The 18975-nt window shown below is 35.2% G+C and overlaps 1 protein-coding gene across 1 annotated transcript in view; it reads left to right on the top strand.

Moving 5' to 3' along the window:
- The window catches only part of ADAM32 (ADAM metallopeptidase domain 32), a 177769-nt gene that overhangs the window by 37273 nt on the left and 121521 nt on the right, over positions 1 to 18975 (top strand). Inside the window, exon 3 of the mRNA XM_079139876.1 lies at positions 16983 to 17044. Within this exon, the coding sequence (XP_078996002.1) occupies positions 16983 to 17044 (62 nt within the window). The remainder of the gene's footprint in view (positions 1 to 16982; positions 17045 to 18975) is intronic.

Here is an 18975-nt window from a genome sequence, read left to right as displayed (position 1 = left end):
ACTTATGTCCCTTTAACTTTCTTCTCTTGCCTGATTGCTCTGACTAGACTTCAAGGACTATGTTAAATAGGAGTTGCAGGAGTGGGCATCCTTGTTTGTTCCTGGTTTTAGAGGTTATGCTTTCAGTTTGTCCCCATTCCATATGATGTTGGCCTTGGGTTTGTCATAGATAGCCTTTATAATGCTTCGGTAAATTCCTTCTATCTCTAATTTTTCCGGTGTTCTAAACAAGAATGGGGACTGTACTTTGTGAAATGCCTTTTCTGTGTCTATTGAGGTAAGTGTGTGTTTCTTGTCCTTTATGAGGTGAATCACATTTATTGATTTTAGTATGTTGGACCAATCTTGCGTCCCTGAGATGAAACCCATTTGATCATGGTGCACTATATATATATATTTTTTTGTATGTGGCTTGCCAATATTTTATTAAGAATTTTTGCATCTATGTTCACAAGGATATTGGCTTGGAGTTTTTGTTTCTTGATGTGTCTTTGTCTGTTTTTTTTCATCAGGTTGATACTGGTTTTGTAGAATGAATTTGGCAGCGATCCCTCTTTTTCTATTTCATGGAATAATTTGAGGAGGATTGGGATATGCTTTGATTCTGTCTATTTGGAATTCTATGTGCCTACTGTATTTGCGTTTTCTTCTCACTCTTTAGATTTGGAAAATTTCCTATTATTATTATCATTGAAAAGATTGTGCATCCCTTTAGTTTGTATTTCAAATCCTTCATTTACCCCAATAATTCTTATATTTGATCTCCTGATGATTTCACATATATCTTGAATATTCTGGTTGTGGTCTTTTAATGTCTTTTCTTTATGGTCAACATTAACTTCAAGGCCTAAAAATCTCTATCATCAAAGGGGTCTAATCTATTGGTGTTGCTTTCCATTGAATGTTTAATTTGGTTTATTAATTCTTGCATTTTGAGGTTTTCTGTTTGGTTCTTTTTCAGAATTTCTATCTCTATTGAAGTGATGTTTATCCTGTATTTTTTCTCTAATTTCACTTCTTACATCATCTTTTAGTTTGATGAACCTTTAAGCTATGAACTTTCTATATTCTTTCTCTGACATTTAATGTAGTGTCAATCCAGTCATTTGTTGAAACATTTTAAGCTGTTCGGGGTGGTTTATTCCTTCACTGAGCAGAAGATTTTGAATATGATGCCATCTCACTTATTGATTCCTGGTTTTAATTCCTCAACTTTGGGCATCTTATTGAGGAAGTTGATGCCTGTGCCACTATGTTGGATTGTTGAACCTAGATGTTCTAGAGTTTCATGTCTAATGCCCAGGTCTTTGACACACTTCGAGTTGACTTTTGTGTAGGGTCAGAGGTAGAGGTCAAGTTTCATTTGTCTACAAATAGATTTCTAATTTCCCCAGCACCATTTATTAATAAGGCAGTATTTTTTCCAACATATTTTTGGCACCTTTGTATAGTATCAGATAGTTGTATTATAGTGGTTTTGTCTGTGTCTTTTATTCTATTCCATTGGTCTCATGTGGGTTTTGGTGCTAGCACCATGCTGTTTTTGTTACTACAGTAGTAACTGTAGTATATTTTGAGGTCCACTATTGTGATGCCTCTAGCACCACTCTTGTTTCTCAGAATTTCTTTGACTATTCTAGATCTCTAATTTTTCCAAATGAATTTTAGAATTGCTTTTTCTAGTTCTGTGAAGAGTGTTGTTGGTAATTTGAGGGGGATTGCATTGAATCTGTATAATACTTTTGGTAGTATGGCCATTTTGTTGTTGTTGTAGATGGACACAATACTTTCATTTTGCTTGTTTTTTTATATGGCGCTGAGGATCAAAGTCAGTGCCTCACACATGCTAGGCAAGCACTCTACCATTGAACTACAGCCCCAGCCCAAGTATGGCCATTTTAATAATATTAAATCTGCTTATTCAAGAATGTGGGCAGTCTTTCCATCTTCTAAGGTCTTCAGTGTTCTGTAGTTTTCATTGTAGAGGTCCTTGACCTCCTTCATTAGATTAATTCCCAAGGATTTTTTTTTCCAAGTTACTGTGAATGGGATATTGTTCCTAATTTCTTTTTCAGCAGGTTTGTTATTGGAGTACAGAAAAGCAATGTGTTGATTATTTTTTTTTAAAGAATTGCTTTTTCAGTTGTAAATGGATACCATACTTTCATTTATTTATTTTTTTTTTGGTGTTGAGGATCGAACCCAGTCCCTCATATGTGCTAGGCAAGCACTCCACCACTGAGCCACAACCCCAGTCCTTGTGTGTTGATCTTATATTGATACTTAACTAAAATTGTTTATCAGCTCTAGAAGTCTCTTGGTGGATTTTTCTTTGTCTTCTAAATATTGGATGATGTCATAAGCAAATACAGACAAGTTCATCTCTTCTTATCTATACACCTTTAATTTCCTTCTCTTACTTGATTGATCTGACTAGCATTTGGAGGACTATGTTGAATAGGAGTGGTAAGAGTGGGCATCCTTGTTTATTTCTGTTTTTAGAGGATATGCTTTCAGTTTTTCTCCATTCAATATGATGTCACCTTTGGTTTGTCATATATAACCTTTACTTTATTAAGGTAAGTTCTTTCTATCTTCAGTTTCTCCAGTGTTTTAAACATGAATTGGCATTGTACTTTGTCAGATGCTTTTTCTTCATCTATTGAAATGATCATGTGATTGTTGTCCTTAAATCTATTTATATGGTGGATTACATTTATTGATTTGTGTATTTTGAACCAATCTTTCATTCCTAGAATGAAACTCACTTGAACATGGTGCACTATATTTTAAATGATTTTTAAATTACTATTCATATTATGAAGCACTCTTTGTTTTAATACCTTTATTTTATTTATTTATTTTAATGTGGTGCTGAGGATCCAACCCAGTGCCTCACAGGTGCTAGGCAAGTGCTCCACCACTGAGCCATGGCCCCAACCCTTAAATGTGTTTTTTTTATATGTGGTTTGCCAATATTTTATTAAGAATATTTGCTTCTATGTTTATCAAGGATACTGGCTTAAAGTTTTCCTTCCTTGATGTGTCTTTGGTTGGTATCAGGGTGATACTGATTTCATAGAATGAATTTGTCAGTGATCCCTCTTTTTCTGTTTCATGGAATAATTTGAGGAGAGTTGGTATTAGTTCTTCTTTAAAGGAAGAACTCAGCTGAGAATCTGTCCAGTCCTGGACTTTTCTTTGTTAGAAGGCTTTTGATAGCTGCTTTAATATCATGACTCAATAGTGATCTATTTAAGTTTTACATAACCTCAAAGTTCAATTTGGCTCAGTTATATGTGCCTCTAAACATTTGTCAATGTCTTTGAGATTTTCTACATTATTAGAGTCTAAATTTTAAAAATAATTTCGGATGATTCTATGAATTTCAGTGGTGTCTGTGGTGATATTTCCTTTTTCATCTATAATTGTATTTATTCGAGTCTTCTGTCTAGTTCATTTAATTTCTTAGGGGTTGTCGATCTAATATGCTTTCAAGATACCAACTCTATATTTTGTTGATCCTTTGTATTTTTTTATTCTCGATTTCATGTAATTTCAGTGCTGATTTTAATTATTTCCTGTCTTCTACTGACTTTGGTGTTGGATTGTTCTTTTGCTGGACCTTGGGGTGTATTGTTAGATTTTTAAATTAGGTTTCTTTCTATTCTTTAAATATATGAGCTGTGTGCTGTGAATCTTCCTCTTAGAACTGCCTTTATACTGCCCAGAGGTTTTGATACGTTGCATCACTAGCCTCATTTGTTTTTCTTGTCATTGATTTTAAATTTCACTCCATCGTGATCAGATAGAAGGCAAGGAATCATATTCATTGTTTTTTTGTGTTTGCTAAGATTTGCTTTGTGACCTATTTTAGAAAATGATTCATGTGTGACTGAGAAGAAGGCAAATTCAGTCATTGATGGATGAAATGGTCTATAGATGTCTGTTAGGTCCATCTGGTTAATAGTAGTTTTTAGATCTGAAGAATCTTTACTAGTTTATGTCTAGATGATCTATCTAGTGGTGAGAGAGAAGTTGTCCAGAATTATTTATTGTGGCTATTTGATTCTTAATATTGAGGAGAGTTAGTTTTATATACACAGATGCACCATTATTTGAGGCATAAATATTTAGAATCATATCTTATTATTGGATTATTCTATTATGCAGTATAAAGTGACCTTCTTTGTCTCTTCTGATTAATTTTGGCTTGAAATCCACTTTGTTTGATATGAGAATAGCTATCCTGCTTGTTTATGAGTACTATTTGCATGGTATATCTTTTCCATCTTTTCATCTTCAGTCCGTGGATGTCTTTACCTGTAAGGTGAATCTTATGAAAACAATATAGTGTTGGGTCTTGTTTTTAAATTTAATCTGCTATTCTATGTCTTCTGATTGAATAATTTGTACATTTACATTTAATGTTATTATAGAGAAATGACTTTTATTTCCTGCCATTTTGATTTGTTTCTGATCTTTAAGTAAGATTTGGTTCTCCATGCCTTGTTTTTTATTCCAATCTGCTAACCTATGTCATTTAAATATTTTTTAATTTAATGTTTTTAGTTATATATGACAGAATATATTTTGACATATTGTACCTACATGGGGTATGACTTCCCATTCTTGTGGTTTTACATGATGTGGAGTTAAACTGGTTGTGTATTCACATATGAACACAGGAAAATTCTATCTGATGCATTCTACTGCCTTTCTGATTCCCATTTCCCAACCCTTCCTCCCATTCTACCCTGTCCAATCTGGTGAACTTCTACTCTCCCCACCTATTGTGAGTTGGCATCTGCATATCAGAGAGAGCACTTGGCTGTTGGTTTTTTTGGGAATTGGCTTATTTCACTTAGCATGATAGTCTCCAGTTGTATCCATTAACTAGCAAATGCTATAATTTTAGTCTTCTTTATGGTAGAGTAATATTCCACTGGGTATATCTACTACATTTTCTTTATCCACTCATCTGTTGAAGGGCACCTAAGTTGCTTACATAGCTTAACTCTTGTGAATTGAGCAGTATAAACATTGATATTTTCGCATCACTATAGTATGCTGATTTTAAGTCCTTTGGGTATATGTTGAGTAGTGGAATAATTTGTATTCTTGATAATTGCCATTATGACTTGAGTGAGATGAAATCTCAGTGTGGTTTTAATTTGCATTTCCCTAATTGCTAGAGATGTTGAGCATTTTTTTCATTTAATTGTTGACCGATCATACTTCTTCTGTGAAGTGTCTGTTCAGTTCCTTTGCCCATTTATTGATTGTGTTATTTTTGCCTTTGGTGTTAAGTTTTTTGAGTTCTTTATGTAGACTAGAGTTTAATGCTCTATCTGAGGTGTAGGTGGCAAAGATTTTCTCCCATTCTGTTGACTCTCTCTTCATGTTCTTGATTGTTTCCTTTGCTGTGAAGAAGCTTTTTAGTTTGATACCATCCCATTTATTGATTTTTTTTACTTTACTTATTGCTCTTTAGGAGTCTTGTTGAGGATTTCGGTTCCTAAGCTGACATGATGGAGATTTGGGACTACTTTTTCTTCTAGTAGACACAAGGTCTATAGTTTAATGTCTAGGTCCTTGACCCACTTAGAGTTGAGTTTCATCCAGGGTGAGAGATAGGGGTCTAATTTTATTGTATTACATAAGGATTTCCAGGTTTCCCAGCACCATTTGTCAAATAGGCTATCTTTTCTCCAATGTATGTTTATGGTGCTTTTGTCTAGTATGAGATAACTGTATTTATGTGGGTTTGTCTCTGTGTCTTCTGTCTGTAACATTGGTCTGTTTTTGTGCCAATACCATGTTGTTTTTGTTACCATATCTCTGTTGTGTAATTTAAGGTATGGTATTGTGATGCCACCAGCTTCATTTTTCTTGCTGAGGAATCCTTGGAATATTTTGGGTCTCTTATTTTTCCAAATTAACTATGACTGCTTTTTCTATTTCTTTGAAGAACATCACTGGAATTTTAATAGGAATTGCATAAAATCTATATAGCACTTTTGGTAGTATGGCCATTTTTACAATATTAATTCTGCCTATCCAAGAACATTGGAAATCTTTCCATCTTTTAAGGTCTTCTTTGATTTCTTTCTTTAGAGTTTTGTAGATTTCATTGTAGGGGGCTTCCACCCGTTTTGTTAGATTGATTCCCAAATGTTTTATTTTATTCAAGGCTATTGTGAATAGAATAGTTTTCCTAATTTCTATATATAGGAATGAAACTGAATTATGGATGTTAAATTTATATCCTGCTAATTTGCTGACTTCATTTATGAGTTGTAGAAATTTTCTAGAGGAGTTTATTGGGTCTTCTAAATATAGAATCATGTCCTTGGCAAATAGGGATAGTTCACATTCTTCTTTTCCTATTCATATCCCTTTAAATTTAATTCTTCTGTTTAATTGCTCTGGCTAGAGTTTCCAGGACTATGTTGAACAGATGTGGTGAAAGAGGGCATCCCTATCTTATTCCAGTTATTAGAGGGAATGCTTTCAATTTGTCTCCAATTAGAATGATGTTGACATTAGATTTAGTATATATAGCTTTTATAATGTTAAGGTATGTTCCTACTATCCCTAGTTTTTCTCATATTTTGAACATGAATGGATGTTGTGTTTTGTAAAATGTTTTTTCTGCCTCTATTATTATGTGATTCTTATCTTTAAGTCTATTGATGTGATGAATTACATTTATTGATTTCCTCCGTTAAAACAATCTTGCATTCCTTACATCATTATGGTGTACTATCTTTTTAATATGTTTTTGTATGTGATTTGCCAGTATTTTATTAAGAAGAATTTTTTGCATCTATGCTCATTAGGGATATTGGCTTGAAATCTTATTTCCTTGATCTTTCTTTGTCTGGTTTTAGTATCAGGGTGATTACTAGCTTCATAGAATGTGTTTGGAAGGGTTTCCTCCTTTTCCATTGCATGGAATAATTTGAGTAGGGTTGGTGTTAGTTATTATTTGAAGGGCTGATAGAACTGGCCTCAGAATGCATCTGGTTCTGGACTTTTGTTTCTTAGTAGGCTTTTAAAAATTTATTTATTTTTTAATTAAAAAAATTTTTAGATGTTGATGGACCCTTATTTTATTCATTAATTTATATTTTATTCATTAATATATATGTGGTACAGAAAAATCAAACCCAGTGCCCCACAATGCTAGGCAAGTGCTCTACCACTGAACCACAACCCTGGTCCTTTTAGGCTTCTTCAGTTTCATTACTTGAAATTGATCTATTTAAATTTTCTGTGTCCTCCTGATTCAATTCAGTAGGTCATATATTTCTAGAAATTTGTCAGTGTCTGGAAATTTTATTTTTTATTAGAGTATATAGATTTTTAAAATAGTTTCTGATTATTGTCTGTACTTCAGTAGTGTCCATTGTGATATTTCCTTTTTTAGCACAAATTTTAATAATTTGAGTTTTCTTTCTTCATTAACTTGGCTAAGGGTTTATAAATTTTGTTTATTTTTTTTAAAGAACCAACTTTTTGTTTTGTTGAATTTTTGAATTGTTTCTTTTGTTTCAGTTTCATTGATTTCAGCTGTGATTTCAAGTATTTCCTGTCTTCTACTGCTTTTGGTGTTGATTTGTTCTTCTTTTTCTAGGGCTTTGAGATGTAATGTTAGCCTATTTATTTGGTGACTTTCTATTTTAGTGAATGAGCTCATGCAGTGAACTTTCCTCTTTGACCTGTCTTTATAGTGTCTCAGAGATTTTGATATGTTGTATGACTATTCTCATTTAACTCTAAGTATTTAATTATTTCATCCCTGCTTTCTTCTGCTATCCATTCATTGTTTAATAGTATATTACTTAGTCTTCAGGTTTTAGATATCTTCTATTTTTTATTTTATCATTGATTTCTAATTTCATTCCATTATGATCTGATAGAATGAGAGGTATTTTCTCTATTGTTTTGCATTGGCTAAGATTTTCTTTGTGGCATAATATTTGGTCTATTTTAGAAAAGGATCCAATCCATGTGCTGCTGAGAAGAAATTGCATTCAGTCACTGATGGATGAAATATTCTCTATATATCTGTTAAGTTCAAATAATTAATTGTACTTTTTAGTTCTATAGCTTTTTAATTTGGTTTTTGATTGGAGGATCTATCCAGTGGTGAGAAACATGTGTTAAAGTCACCCACTATTATTGTGTTATGGTCTATTGGATTCTTGAAATTGAGAAGAGTTTGATATATGTAGGTGCTCCATTGTCTGGGGCATAAATATTTATGATTGTTATGTCTTGTTGATTTATAATTCCCTTAAGCAATATGAAGTGTCCTCTTTTGTCCCTTCTAATTAACTTTAGCTTGAAGTTCACTTTATGTGACACGAGGATAGAAATCCCTTCTTGTTTACAAAATCCATGTTAATGATATATATGTTTTTTTCCCATCCTTTTACCTTTAGTCTGTGGATGTCTTTTCCTATAAGGTGAGTCTCTTGAAGACAGCATATTGTCACATCTTGTTTTTTAATCCAATATGCCAGTCTATGTCTTTTGATTGATGAGTTTAGGCCATTTATATTCAGTACTATTTTTGAGAAATGATTTTTATTGCCTATCATTTTGGTTTATATCTGGTTTTTAATTTGAATTAATTTCCCTCTTAATAGACTATTCTAGTGTAGTTTCTCCCTTTGCTCATTTTCAGTTCTATATATCATTCCTTTTTCATGAAATATTTTTTTGAGTATGTTTTCTAATGCAGTCTTTCTAGTTGTGAATTTTTAAAACTTTAGTTTATCCTGGAAGGTTTTTACTTCCTCATCAATTCTATAGCTTAATTTTGCTGGGCATAGTATTCTTGGCTGACATCCATTTTCTTTTAGAGCTTGGTATATATTATTCCTAGTTTTAGGAGGGTTGAGAAATCAGCTGAATCTGAATCAGTTTACTTTTAACTGTGACCAGTCATTATTCTCTGGTAGCCTTGAAAATTCTATCCTTATTCTGTATGTTAGGTATTTTCATAATAATGTGCCTTGGTGTGTGTCTGTTGTAATTTTGTGTATTCAGGGTCATATAAGCCTCCTGTATTTGATTTCCCATTTTATTCTTCAGGTTTGGGAAATTTTCTTATATTATTTCATTGAAAAGATTATGCATTTCTTTGATTTGTATCTCTGCACCTTCACCTATCCTGATAAATCTTAAATTTGGTCTTTTCATGTTATCCCATATTTCTTGGAAGTTCTGTTCATGGTCTCTTAGCATCTTTTCTGCATTGTCAACTTTATTTTCAAGATTATGTATTTTGTCTTCATTGCCTGAAATTGTCTTCCAAGTGATCTAGTCTATTGTCAATGCTTTCAATCAAATTTTTAATTTGGTTTATTGATTCCTTCATTTTAAGGATTTCTGCTTGATTTTTCCCAGAATCTCTTTCTCTTTATTAAAGTGATCTTTTGCTTTCTGTATTTTCTAATTTCACTCTTATATCATCCTTCTCCTCACAGATCAGTTTAAATATGTACATTGTAAACTCATTCTCTGTCATTTCTTCCACTGTGGTCTTGATGGATTCTGTTATTGGAACATCTTGTTTTGTTTGGGGCAATTTGTTCTCTTGTATTTTCATGTTGTTTATGTGTTTACCCATCTCACAGTATGAATCTGAAGCAGTAGATAATCTACTCTGTAGACTTATAGTTTCCCTGATGGTTTTTAGCACCTCATCATTTAAGGGGAGACAAATAATAACAACGACCAATGGAAACAATATGTGACATTAAACCAAATAATTCCTGCTGTGATGTCTGTGATGTTAATGTCACAATAAACAGAAATAATACAATCAGTTATTGTCTACTGTAAAAATGGTAAGTTTGCAGAAGGGTTTACAATTTCAAATGGTGAACAGGGAGAGAAAATAAGTAATATAGGATATGGTAATTATGGGGGAGGAGTAGAGAAGATAGATGTAAAAAATTGAAGAGTGAAAAGAGAGAACAATAGAGATTTGCTGTTATTTGAAGAAAAGAGAGAAATAGAATCAAGCAAAACAGATGAGAGAAAAATGTATATAAAGTAAAAACTTAAAAATATTAAAAATAAAAACAAAAGAATACAAAACAAAACTGAAACACACTGATCAAACATTCTACTAACTGGCTTCAATAATACTAGAAATGATGGACTGTGACTGTGGCTCAGTGGTAGAGCACTTGCCTGGCATGACTGAGGCACTGGGTTTGATCCTCAGCACCACATAAAAATAAAGCTATTGTGTCCATCTATAACTAAAAAATATTAAACAAAAATACTATAAATGAGAAAAAAATGGGTATAAATGTCCCCCCAAAATATATAAATGTCCATGAACCATTAAGTTCATAATTAAACAAAGAGAGAGAGAGAGAGAGAGAGAGAGAAGAAATTTTTGTTAGTTTAAAAGATTCTCAGCTTCTTCTTTCAGCTAGGTGGGGTGCTCTGGAACTGATGCTGGAGTGAGTGAGGTAACTCTTAACCAGAATTCCTGGAGGCAGGTTTAGCCTTTGTTGGGCTCTAGGCTTTTTGCTGAATGCCAATTGGTCTGGAGGTTTTGAGTCAGCACACCTCCAGGGCCCAGCAATTTCTGGTCCATCCTGGAAGACTGCACCCCAGGGACTTCCCCTGGGTTCTATTCATGTGTTGGAGGAGCCAATTCATACTTCACTACATCACCTGAGGCTTCACATTGCCTGATCTCCTGTTCAATCTCCAAACTCAGTCTTTCTCACCCCTCACCTTTCGAATTCCTAGCCAGCTGGTCCTGCAAGTAACTGAAGGGAGATAGCTGAGTGGGTTTTCATGACCATTGTCCCCTGTGTAAACCTTTCTCCATGTTTGATTTTCTCCTGGTCACTTAGGCACTGTATATCATGTTTGGGTTTGCCAGGCCTGTATTTCAGGTCAAACTCAGGTTTGCCAGGACTCAGCTCCTCTAGTTGCTGGCCCCCATGCTGCTGCTGCAAAATGGTTCTTCCTTCTGTCCTCTGCTTGCCTCCAGAGGACTTGGTGCCTTTTTCCCTGCAGAAGGGTATTGTGTAGCATGCCTTTCAGATTAGTTAGGCAGTGTCTTTGATCTCTAAACTCTCCATATCCAGGCACATCTCAGGCCTCTCTGCTGAGAAGCTGCCTATTTGCTTTATTGGTTTCATGCCATGGAGCAGCCAGGAAAGCAACCTTCTCTATTCTACCATCATGAACCCCCCAAACCTATATCTTTTGATTGAAGCATTTAGACCATTTATATTCAATGTTATTATAGAGATGTACTTTATTTCAGTGACATTTTTTGCATTTTTAATGTTTTAAATTGGACTCGATACTTCTTTAATTGACTATCCATCTACTGTAATGCATTCCTATGCTGGCTTTCATTTTTATTTTTCATTTCTCCTTCATGAAATATTTCATTTAATATGTTTTCCCTGGCCTGTGCAGCTCACTGAGGTATTGTCATTACTACTGAGGAATGGAACTCAGCTGGTTCATCTGGGTTCTGGTTCCACTGCTCCAGGCTTTGAGGTGGGGGTGCTAATACCCTCTGCTGATTGTGAGTGAGGCAGGGTCTAGCCAGTATCTAAACCATGCCCAGCACTCCACAGCTGTGGTCAAGGGTTAAGTTAGGAGATGAATTGGGCTGGGAGACAAGTTGGGCTAGGAGTTGTTGCTCTCATTGCCTTGGGCCCAGGCAAATTTATGCCTTGAATGATCTCTGCTGGCTGTGGTGATGATCTGGGCACTTCCTCTTCAAGTTTCCCAAGGACATAGGCACCCTCTTGCTGTGGCTTTCTGCCATCTTCAACCACCATCTACAGTTGCATGCCTCTATGCTGATGGATATTTGGGCAGCTTCTCTCTAGTTTGGCCCTCATGGGACAGTGAACTGGAAGATAATCTCTCTAGCTTTCTTAGGACTCTGGCAACATTCCACCACATCCTCACTTGCCCCCCTGCAGTGTTTGTGGGCATAGGCAGCAGTTCCGAGGGTTCCTCTCACTGTGAACAAGGGGAACAAAGTTGATCAGTCCCACTTGGGTGCTTGCCCAACTCAGCACTCTGTTCAGTTGCCACCAAAGCCAGGCAGAGACTGAACTGACACCTGCAATTTGGAACAGTGGAAGTCAGACCTCAAATCTGAGCGGCAAGACAGGTTTGGCACTGAGCAGAGAAGAGGCAAAAGGGGAGCCCAACCCATTTACATTTAAGATAATGTAATGTTGATACAGGTAAGGTCTTACTAGTGCATTTTGTTACTTGTTTTAAACTTTTACCATAGTTTCCTTCTTACTTCCTCCCTCTGTTAGGTCTCCTTTGTGGTCAAGTGATTTCTAATAACTAATAAAAATCTTTACACTTGCTCTTCATTCCTTCTCACATGTTGAATTTTTTGATGTCCTATTCTACATCATACTATATTGTCTATCTCCTTACATGTTAATGTCATTATTTTTTGTTTTGGTTTTTAGTCTTCATAGTAAGATATGAGTGGTTTATACACCAAGTTTTTGGTTTTACAGCATTCTGATTTTGTATAGTTACTCTTGTCAGTAATTTTTATATCTTCTCATGTGTCTCTTACTCAATAGGTTTTCTTTCAGTTTGATGAACCTCTTTCAGCATTTCTAGTAGGGAAGATCTGCTACTAATTTCTAAAGAATAGCTTTGCTGGGTATAGTATTTTGGTTGACAATTATAAATTTTTCTTAAAAAATTTTATTTAGCAATGTGAAAATCTCATTTCACTCACTCCTAGACTGTAATTTTTCTGCTAAGAAGTTTGTATCAGGTGAATTCCTTTATGTGTTACTTGGCCATTTCTTTCCCTTTTCTTGCTGCTTGAGAATCCTATCTTTATCTTTTGAGCATTTGATTAAATATGTCTTGGGGTAGACTTGGTTGGTTTGAATTTGACTGGTAACCTTTTACCTTCCTGTAAATGGATATTTGCATCCTTTATTTTTGAAATGTTTTCTATTATCTTTTGAATAATCCTTCTACCATTGGACATTCTCAAGTCTCTTGAACCCAAGTAACCTGAATATTTGCTCTTTTAATGCTTTCCCAAATTTCTCATAACCTTGCTCATTTCTCTCTAATCTTTATTATTGTGTATTTCCAAATAGTCTGTTTTCAAGATCACTGATTATTCTGTTTGGTCTATTCTCCCATTTATGCCTCATATCATGTATTTTATTTTGGTTAGTATATTTTTCAGCTCAATGGTTTGTATTTAGTTTTAAAAGATTACTTCAATCTTTAAGTTTCTTTGATAATGAGTTGCTTTTCTTAAAATTTGTTGAGTTTCCCTAAAACTGTCATTTTAAATTCTATATTCAAGAGTTTTCATTTATCATTTGATATGTATCAGTTTCTGACACCTTATTTTGCCCATTAGGTGAGGTGATTGCTCCCTGACAGTTCTTGATGCTTGCTGGAAGACGGCAACAGTAGCATATTGAAAGATTAGTTGCTTATTCCCACCTTTATAATCTGGCTTTGTTTGAGCCTGTTCTTTCGGAATCCTAAAAGACGGCCTGTTTTCTCTAACCCTGTGATCTCCTTTGCTTTTCCATCCTTAGATCATGCCCTAAGTCTAGGTGTGCCATGAGTCCCTAGTCAGTGTTATTCAGTGTGAACTGGGGGAGTGCCTAAATAGGATAGGCTTTTTTCACAAACCTTTGCCTATGGCTGAGTTGAGCTCAGATACTTTGTAAAATAGTCAGTGGCTTATGATCAGATGCTGTGGAATTCTGACTGGTGCTGGGCCTTACTGTGGATGGTCCGTCTCTAGGCTTCTGTGCAATGACTTGGTGCCTACTTAACCTTTTCTACTCCCAAGTGGGCACACTCTCTTTGTTATCCTGCTTGGATTGGAAGAGTGATGAGGTAGGCAGTCCTGTGTCTACAAAGCAAAGTTGTTGAGTCTCACCCGGAGTCCACAGCACAGGGCACAGTGGCAGGATGAGGCCTATGCTTCTATGGGCTGCCTGCTGCTGTGGTGTGACTATGGCCTGAGACCACTGCAATCAGCCACAGGTGATGCTGTCCAGAATAGAAGTCCAACCTACTAGGGTCATGAGCCTCTGCCTGATACTGGGTTTGGTCTAGAGACTCTGTGGGCACTGACCTGGAAACAGGAGGCATTGGCATCTCCCCAGTGTTTGGTATCACTGACCTGGCACTGAGTTAGTTCTAAGATAAAACCTGTGCTTACTTCCCTATCCTAACCCCCAGTACATGGAAGCTTGCTCTTTGCTGTGCTGTCTGATGTTGGGAGAAGGTGGAGGTAGTAGTCCTTTGGCTGTTGAGACTGATTGAGCTGGGTTACACCTAAGTCTCATGGCTTCAGGTACCTAAGTTTTCTCAAGGATATGCATTGGACCTATGCCACAGCTGGCAGTAATGCAGCTGAAACCTGAGTCCATCTTTCTGGCCTACAGTTTCTGCCTAGTGTCAGGGCATGCTTAGCGGCTCTGTTTGTAAGTACTGGCCTGGCTGTGGGGGACTTTGTGTTCTGTCTGATGATGAATCTCACTGTAGCGGGCCTGGCACTGAGTTTCAAGGCAAAGTCCTATGCTCAGTTCCTTGCCAAAGTGGAGACTATTTTTTCAGTCCTGTGAGTGCTTCTTGAGGTTGGTGAACCAGTCCTGTGGCCACCTGGCTAATGTGAGGTCCTCAGGCTCAGTCTGAGGATGCTGATCTGGGACCATGGGTAGCAGGGCTCTGCCCAGTTCTGGGTTTTATTGTGTTGGGCCTGATACTGAATTTCAAAATGAAGGCCTGGGTTTAATTCCCTTTCCCTTTTCCAAGCAGGAGATATCTCCTTCCATACTGTGTTGCTTGTAGACTGGTAAGGTGTGACACAGGAAACTCCTTCCTGCCTTCCTCAGTCTTTTGTTGTTATTATGCTAAAATCAGGTACTTTGGTCCCTCACTTGGCTTCCTTATCTTTTGTGGAAGTAGTTTAGTGTATGAATAGCTGTTCAAGTTGATGCTTCTGTGGGAAAATATATCTGAAGGACTTTACTGGCCACCTTTTGCTCTGTCTTTGAAATGGAATTTCCTAATCATCAAAAGTAATCAGTTGCCTGTTATTAGAAATCAAAACCCAAGTTTAACATGATTGTTCAGTAAATTGCTTTATGGCCTCCAGGGATCCATCCCTCTACTTAATTTAAGGATTTCACTAAATTTCTCCATATAATCTGCAAATAAAAGTGTTTCATGGTAACTTCCATTTTGAAAGCACAGTCAAAAGATGTGTTATTTGTGCACTGAAATCTTAGTAATTACTAAGTGTTTGTTTTTGAGAAAATATCCATTCAGGAACTACTTAGGGTAACTACTTGCACTTTGAGTCCACTTTAAAACAAGATATAGATGCTCTAGCACCCATATTTGGTTATTACAGGCAGATCAAGCTATCCAAGAAACTATTTTCTCACCATAGTGAATTTATTTTTATTTTTTAAATTTTATTATTTAAAATTTTTTGTTGTTGTTGAGGGACTTTATTTATTTATTTGCCATGCTGAGACTCAAACCCAGTGCCTTGCCACATGCTAGGCAAGCACTCTACCACTGAGCCACAACCCTAGCCCTAGCTCTAGTGAATTTTAAAAAACTAAATTACCTTGTTACTTCATTATCAGAATATTCTCTTTGGTATTTCTGCCATACTTTTGCCATATGTCTGTTTTGTTTCTTTCCTTGATTTATTTCTGTGTTTTTAAGAATAAACTTTAAAGATTTTGGAATAAATTTATATTTACAGAAAAATTGTTTAAGATACTACAGAGAATTCTCATATGCTATTCACTTAGTTTTCCCTAATGTTAAAATTAACTATATTGATACATTATATTTTATTAAAACTAAGAAATTAACATTGGTACATTACAATTAACTCCTCTACTTTATTTGGATTTTACCACTTTTTCCACTGATATCCTCTTACCATTCCAGGATCAAATACAGGACACTATATTGCAGGTCCTTTGCTCTGTTTCTCAGTCTTTACTTGTTTTACATGATACTGACAGTTTTGAAGAATGTCCTCTATTAGCTTTGTCTGATATTTTCTCATTATTAGGCAGAGGTTGAGTTTTAGGAAAGGTTACCACAGAGGTGAAAATCTCTTCTCATTGTGGTCCTATTGGGTGTATGATATCTACCTGTCACTAATGATGTTAACCTTCTGGTTTCATTTTCTACCATTTGCTGACTTTGGATCAGCCTGCCTTATCCTTTTTTTTTTGCTTTGTATAGTATGGTTACTTATTTTCATAAGTCTTGGAGTGTTAATCTTTTTCTATATCCTGGCATTTATGTGTTTTGCATTTTTATTTATGTTAATTAATCTCTTTCCACAGAAGCTGTAACTATTGCTTTTTATGTGCCCCTTTTTTGCTGGATAAAGTCTAATCATTCAGGTACATTGACCTGAACATATTTCAACCTATAGCTATCAATGTTCTAACTTGAAAATAGTAGTGGTAGAGTCCAAGACAATATGAGATTTCATTCAAGAATCTTCCATTTGAAAATACAGGAAATAGGCATTCCATTTATGAGGATTATTAAGAAAATGGTTAAATAATTTTTATGCCTGGTAGAGTAAGCTTTACCTATGTAGAATACCTGATTATCCCAATGGTGCCACCTATATAGACATTGCAGTATAGCACATGGTCTCTTACTTCTTAAGAGTATACCATTCAGTCACAAGATTTCTAATCTTATATAAATCCCCAGACTGGCTTATTTTTGTGGAAATAGTAAGAATGAACTAAATAAAATTTTTTGTTTTGTTACAGATTTTAAATCACATGTATTCTAAGATATTTAATAAACACATTTTAAGCATTGTTTGGAGGGATTAATTGATACAGAATTGGGCTTTGCTTCTTATATTAAATTTATCTTTACTTTGGTTGTTCTGGATTTTCTAGGAACAGGTATCTTATATTATTCCAATAGATGAGAAACTGTATACTGTGCACCTTAAAAAAAGGTAATTTTTTTTTGTTCTTTAGGTTTCATTTAATTTCTATGAAACTGTTTACTTATATTAAAATTGAGTATGAAAAATAAATATAGTTGTTATTAAAATTTTTATTTGTCTTGGATGAACAAACACCTGCATGTGACTTATTTAAACTTTTGGTCCTAATACTTAAAGTAGTCTTTTGTGAATGGGGGTTGGGAACTAAAACAAATAGGGATTCATCTCCTGAAGGCTGCTTTTTTAGTAAGTTGGTAGGGCCAGCAGAACCTATATAATCAGAGCAGAGGGAGAAGAGGAGAAGACCGAGTCAGGGAAATTATGTGCTTACTGTTGGAGAATCTGGATTTGAATTGCTTATGGGACACACCAGGGAAAGTGTTCAGTTGACAGTTAATTTGGTTTAGAATGTGGGAGAGAAAGGCATAGCATTAAAAATCCTTTCATGATTAAACACTCTCAACAAGTTAGGTATAGAAGGACTGTATCTCCATACAAGAAAAGCCATATGTGAAAAACCCGTTGCTAATATCAAGCTCAATGGTAAAATGTTGAAAGGTATCTCCCTGCTAAGATTAGGAATAAGACAAGGATGCTCACTCTCACCAGTTCTGTTTAACATAGCCCTGGAAATTCTAGTCAGAGCAAGTAGGAAAACGAAAGAGAAGGTATCCGAACTGGAGAGTGAGTGTTAAGTTATTCCTGTTTGAGGGCAACATAATTTTGTGTATAGAAAATCCTAAAGATTACACACACACACACACACACAAACACACACACACACACACACATACACAAACTGGTAAAACTGGTACACAAATTCAGTAAGTTGCAGGATATAAAATGAACTTACGAAAATAAGTAGCATTTCTGTACAGTAATGGTAAAATATGTGAAGGAAATTGAGAAATAGATTCTGTTTATAATAGCAAAATTCCAATGCTATTTTTTTACAGAAATAGAAAAAAAATCCTAAAATCTATATGGAGTCACAAAAGACTCCAAATAACCAAAGCAATTGTGAACAAAAATGAATGAAGTTATTACACCATTAGACTTCAAAATACACTTAGAGAAGTTCTAATAATCAAAGTCATCTTTTTAATACAAATAGTGAAACGCACTATTTGTTCACAGAAATGAACAAGATATATCTAAAGAAGTAGAGGATGAAATTTAAAGGTGAGAAGGACAAAAAATGTAGCGTTGAATGCCATGGAAATATGTAAAGGACAAAGGAAGGATCTAGATGAAGTGATTTATAAGGACACAGACATGAGGGGAAGAACATCATTAAAGCCTAATGAGAGTCGGTGTTAAGGCAGCGTAGCCAAGCACAAGGTGCTTCAGAGTTGTTTTACTTGACTTTAGACTGCCTTTTGAATTTGACAACTAGGAAGTCATTAAAAGATTTTGCGATGCCTAGTTTAGTGGAGGCTTCTCAACTAGGTTGTGTAATCTACTTGAGTTACATTGGGTTGGAGTGAGCATGAGTTAAGTTAACTAAAATAGTACAATAAGTACAGGAAATGATAACCAGAGCTGGTTCAATGTGAAGTTTCAGCCCAAATACTAAGAATAATAAGACTTTTGTGCAATATTCTTTCCCATCATTATCAAAGTAGTATGTGTATAGTACTAAGACCTAGAATAAAGGAACTGAAAACTCTTATAGCCCTCCATTCAGTTCATATCTCTGTTTAAGTCTTAAAATGCTTCCCGCCTCTTGAAATTCTTTTTTTATTTTTTTAAAAAAAGGATTCCATTAAGTTGGCAGTAAATATATTACTTTGAACAAAATTTAAGTATATTTCTAAAGGAAATACTACCTTTTAGGGTGGCCAAAATTTTTCTCTAAAAGTCCAGAGATTAACTCTTCAGGTCTTTGAGAGCCTAAGCTACTTAACTCTGCTGTTGTTGCATGAAAAGAGTCACTGACA

The sequence above is a fragment of the Sciurus vulgaris genome (genome assembly GCF_902686455.1).
Source record: "Sciurus vulgaris genome assembly, chromosome: 5".
In the NCBI taxonomy this organism is placed as follows: Eukaryota; Metazoa; Chordata; class Mammalia; order Rodentia; family Sciuridae; genus Sciurus; species Sciurus vulgaris.
Note: the sequence above shows the minus strand (reverse complement) of the source record. Positions and strands in the feature narration are given on the sequence as shown.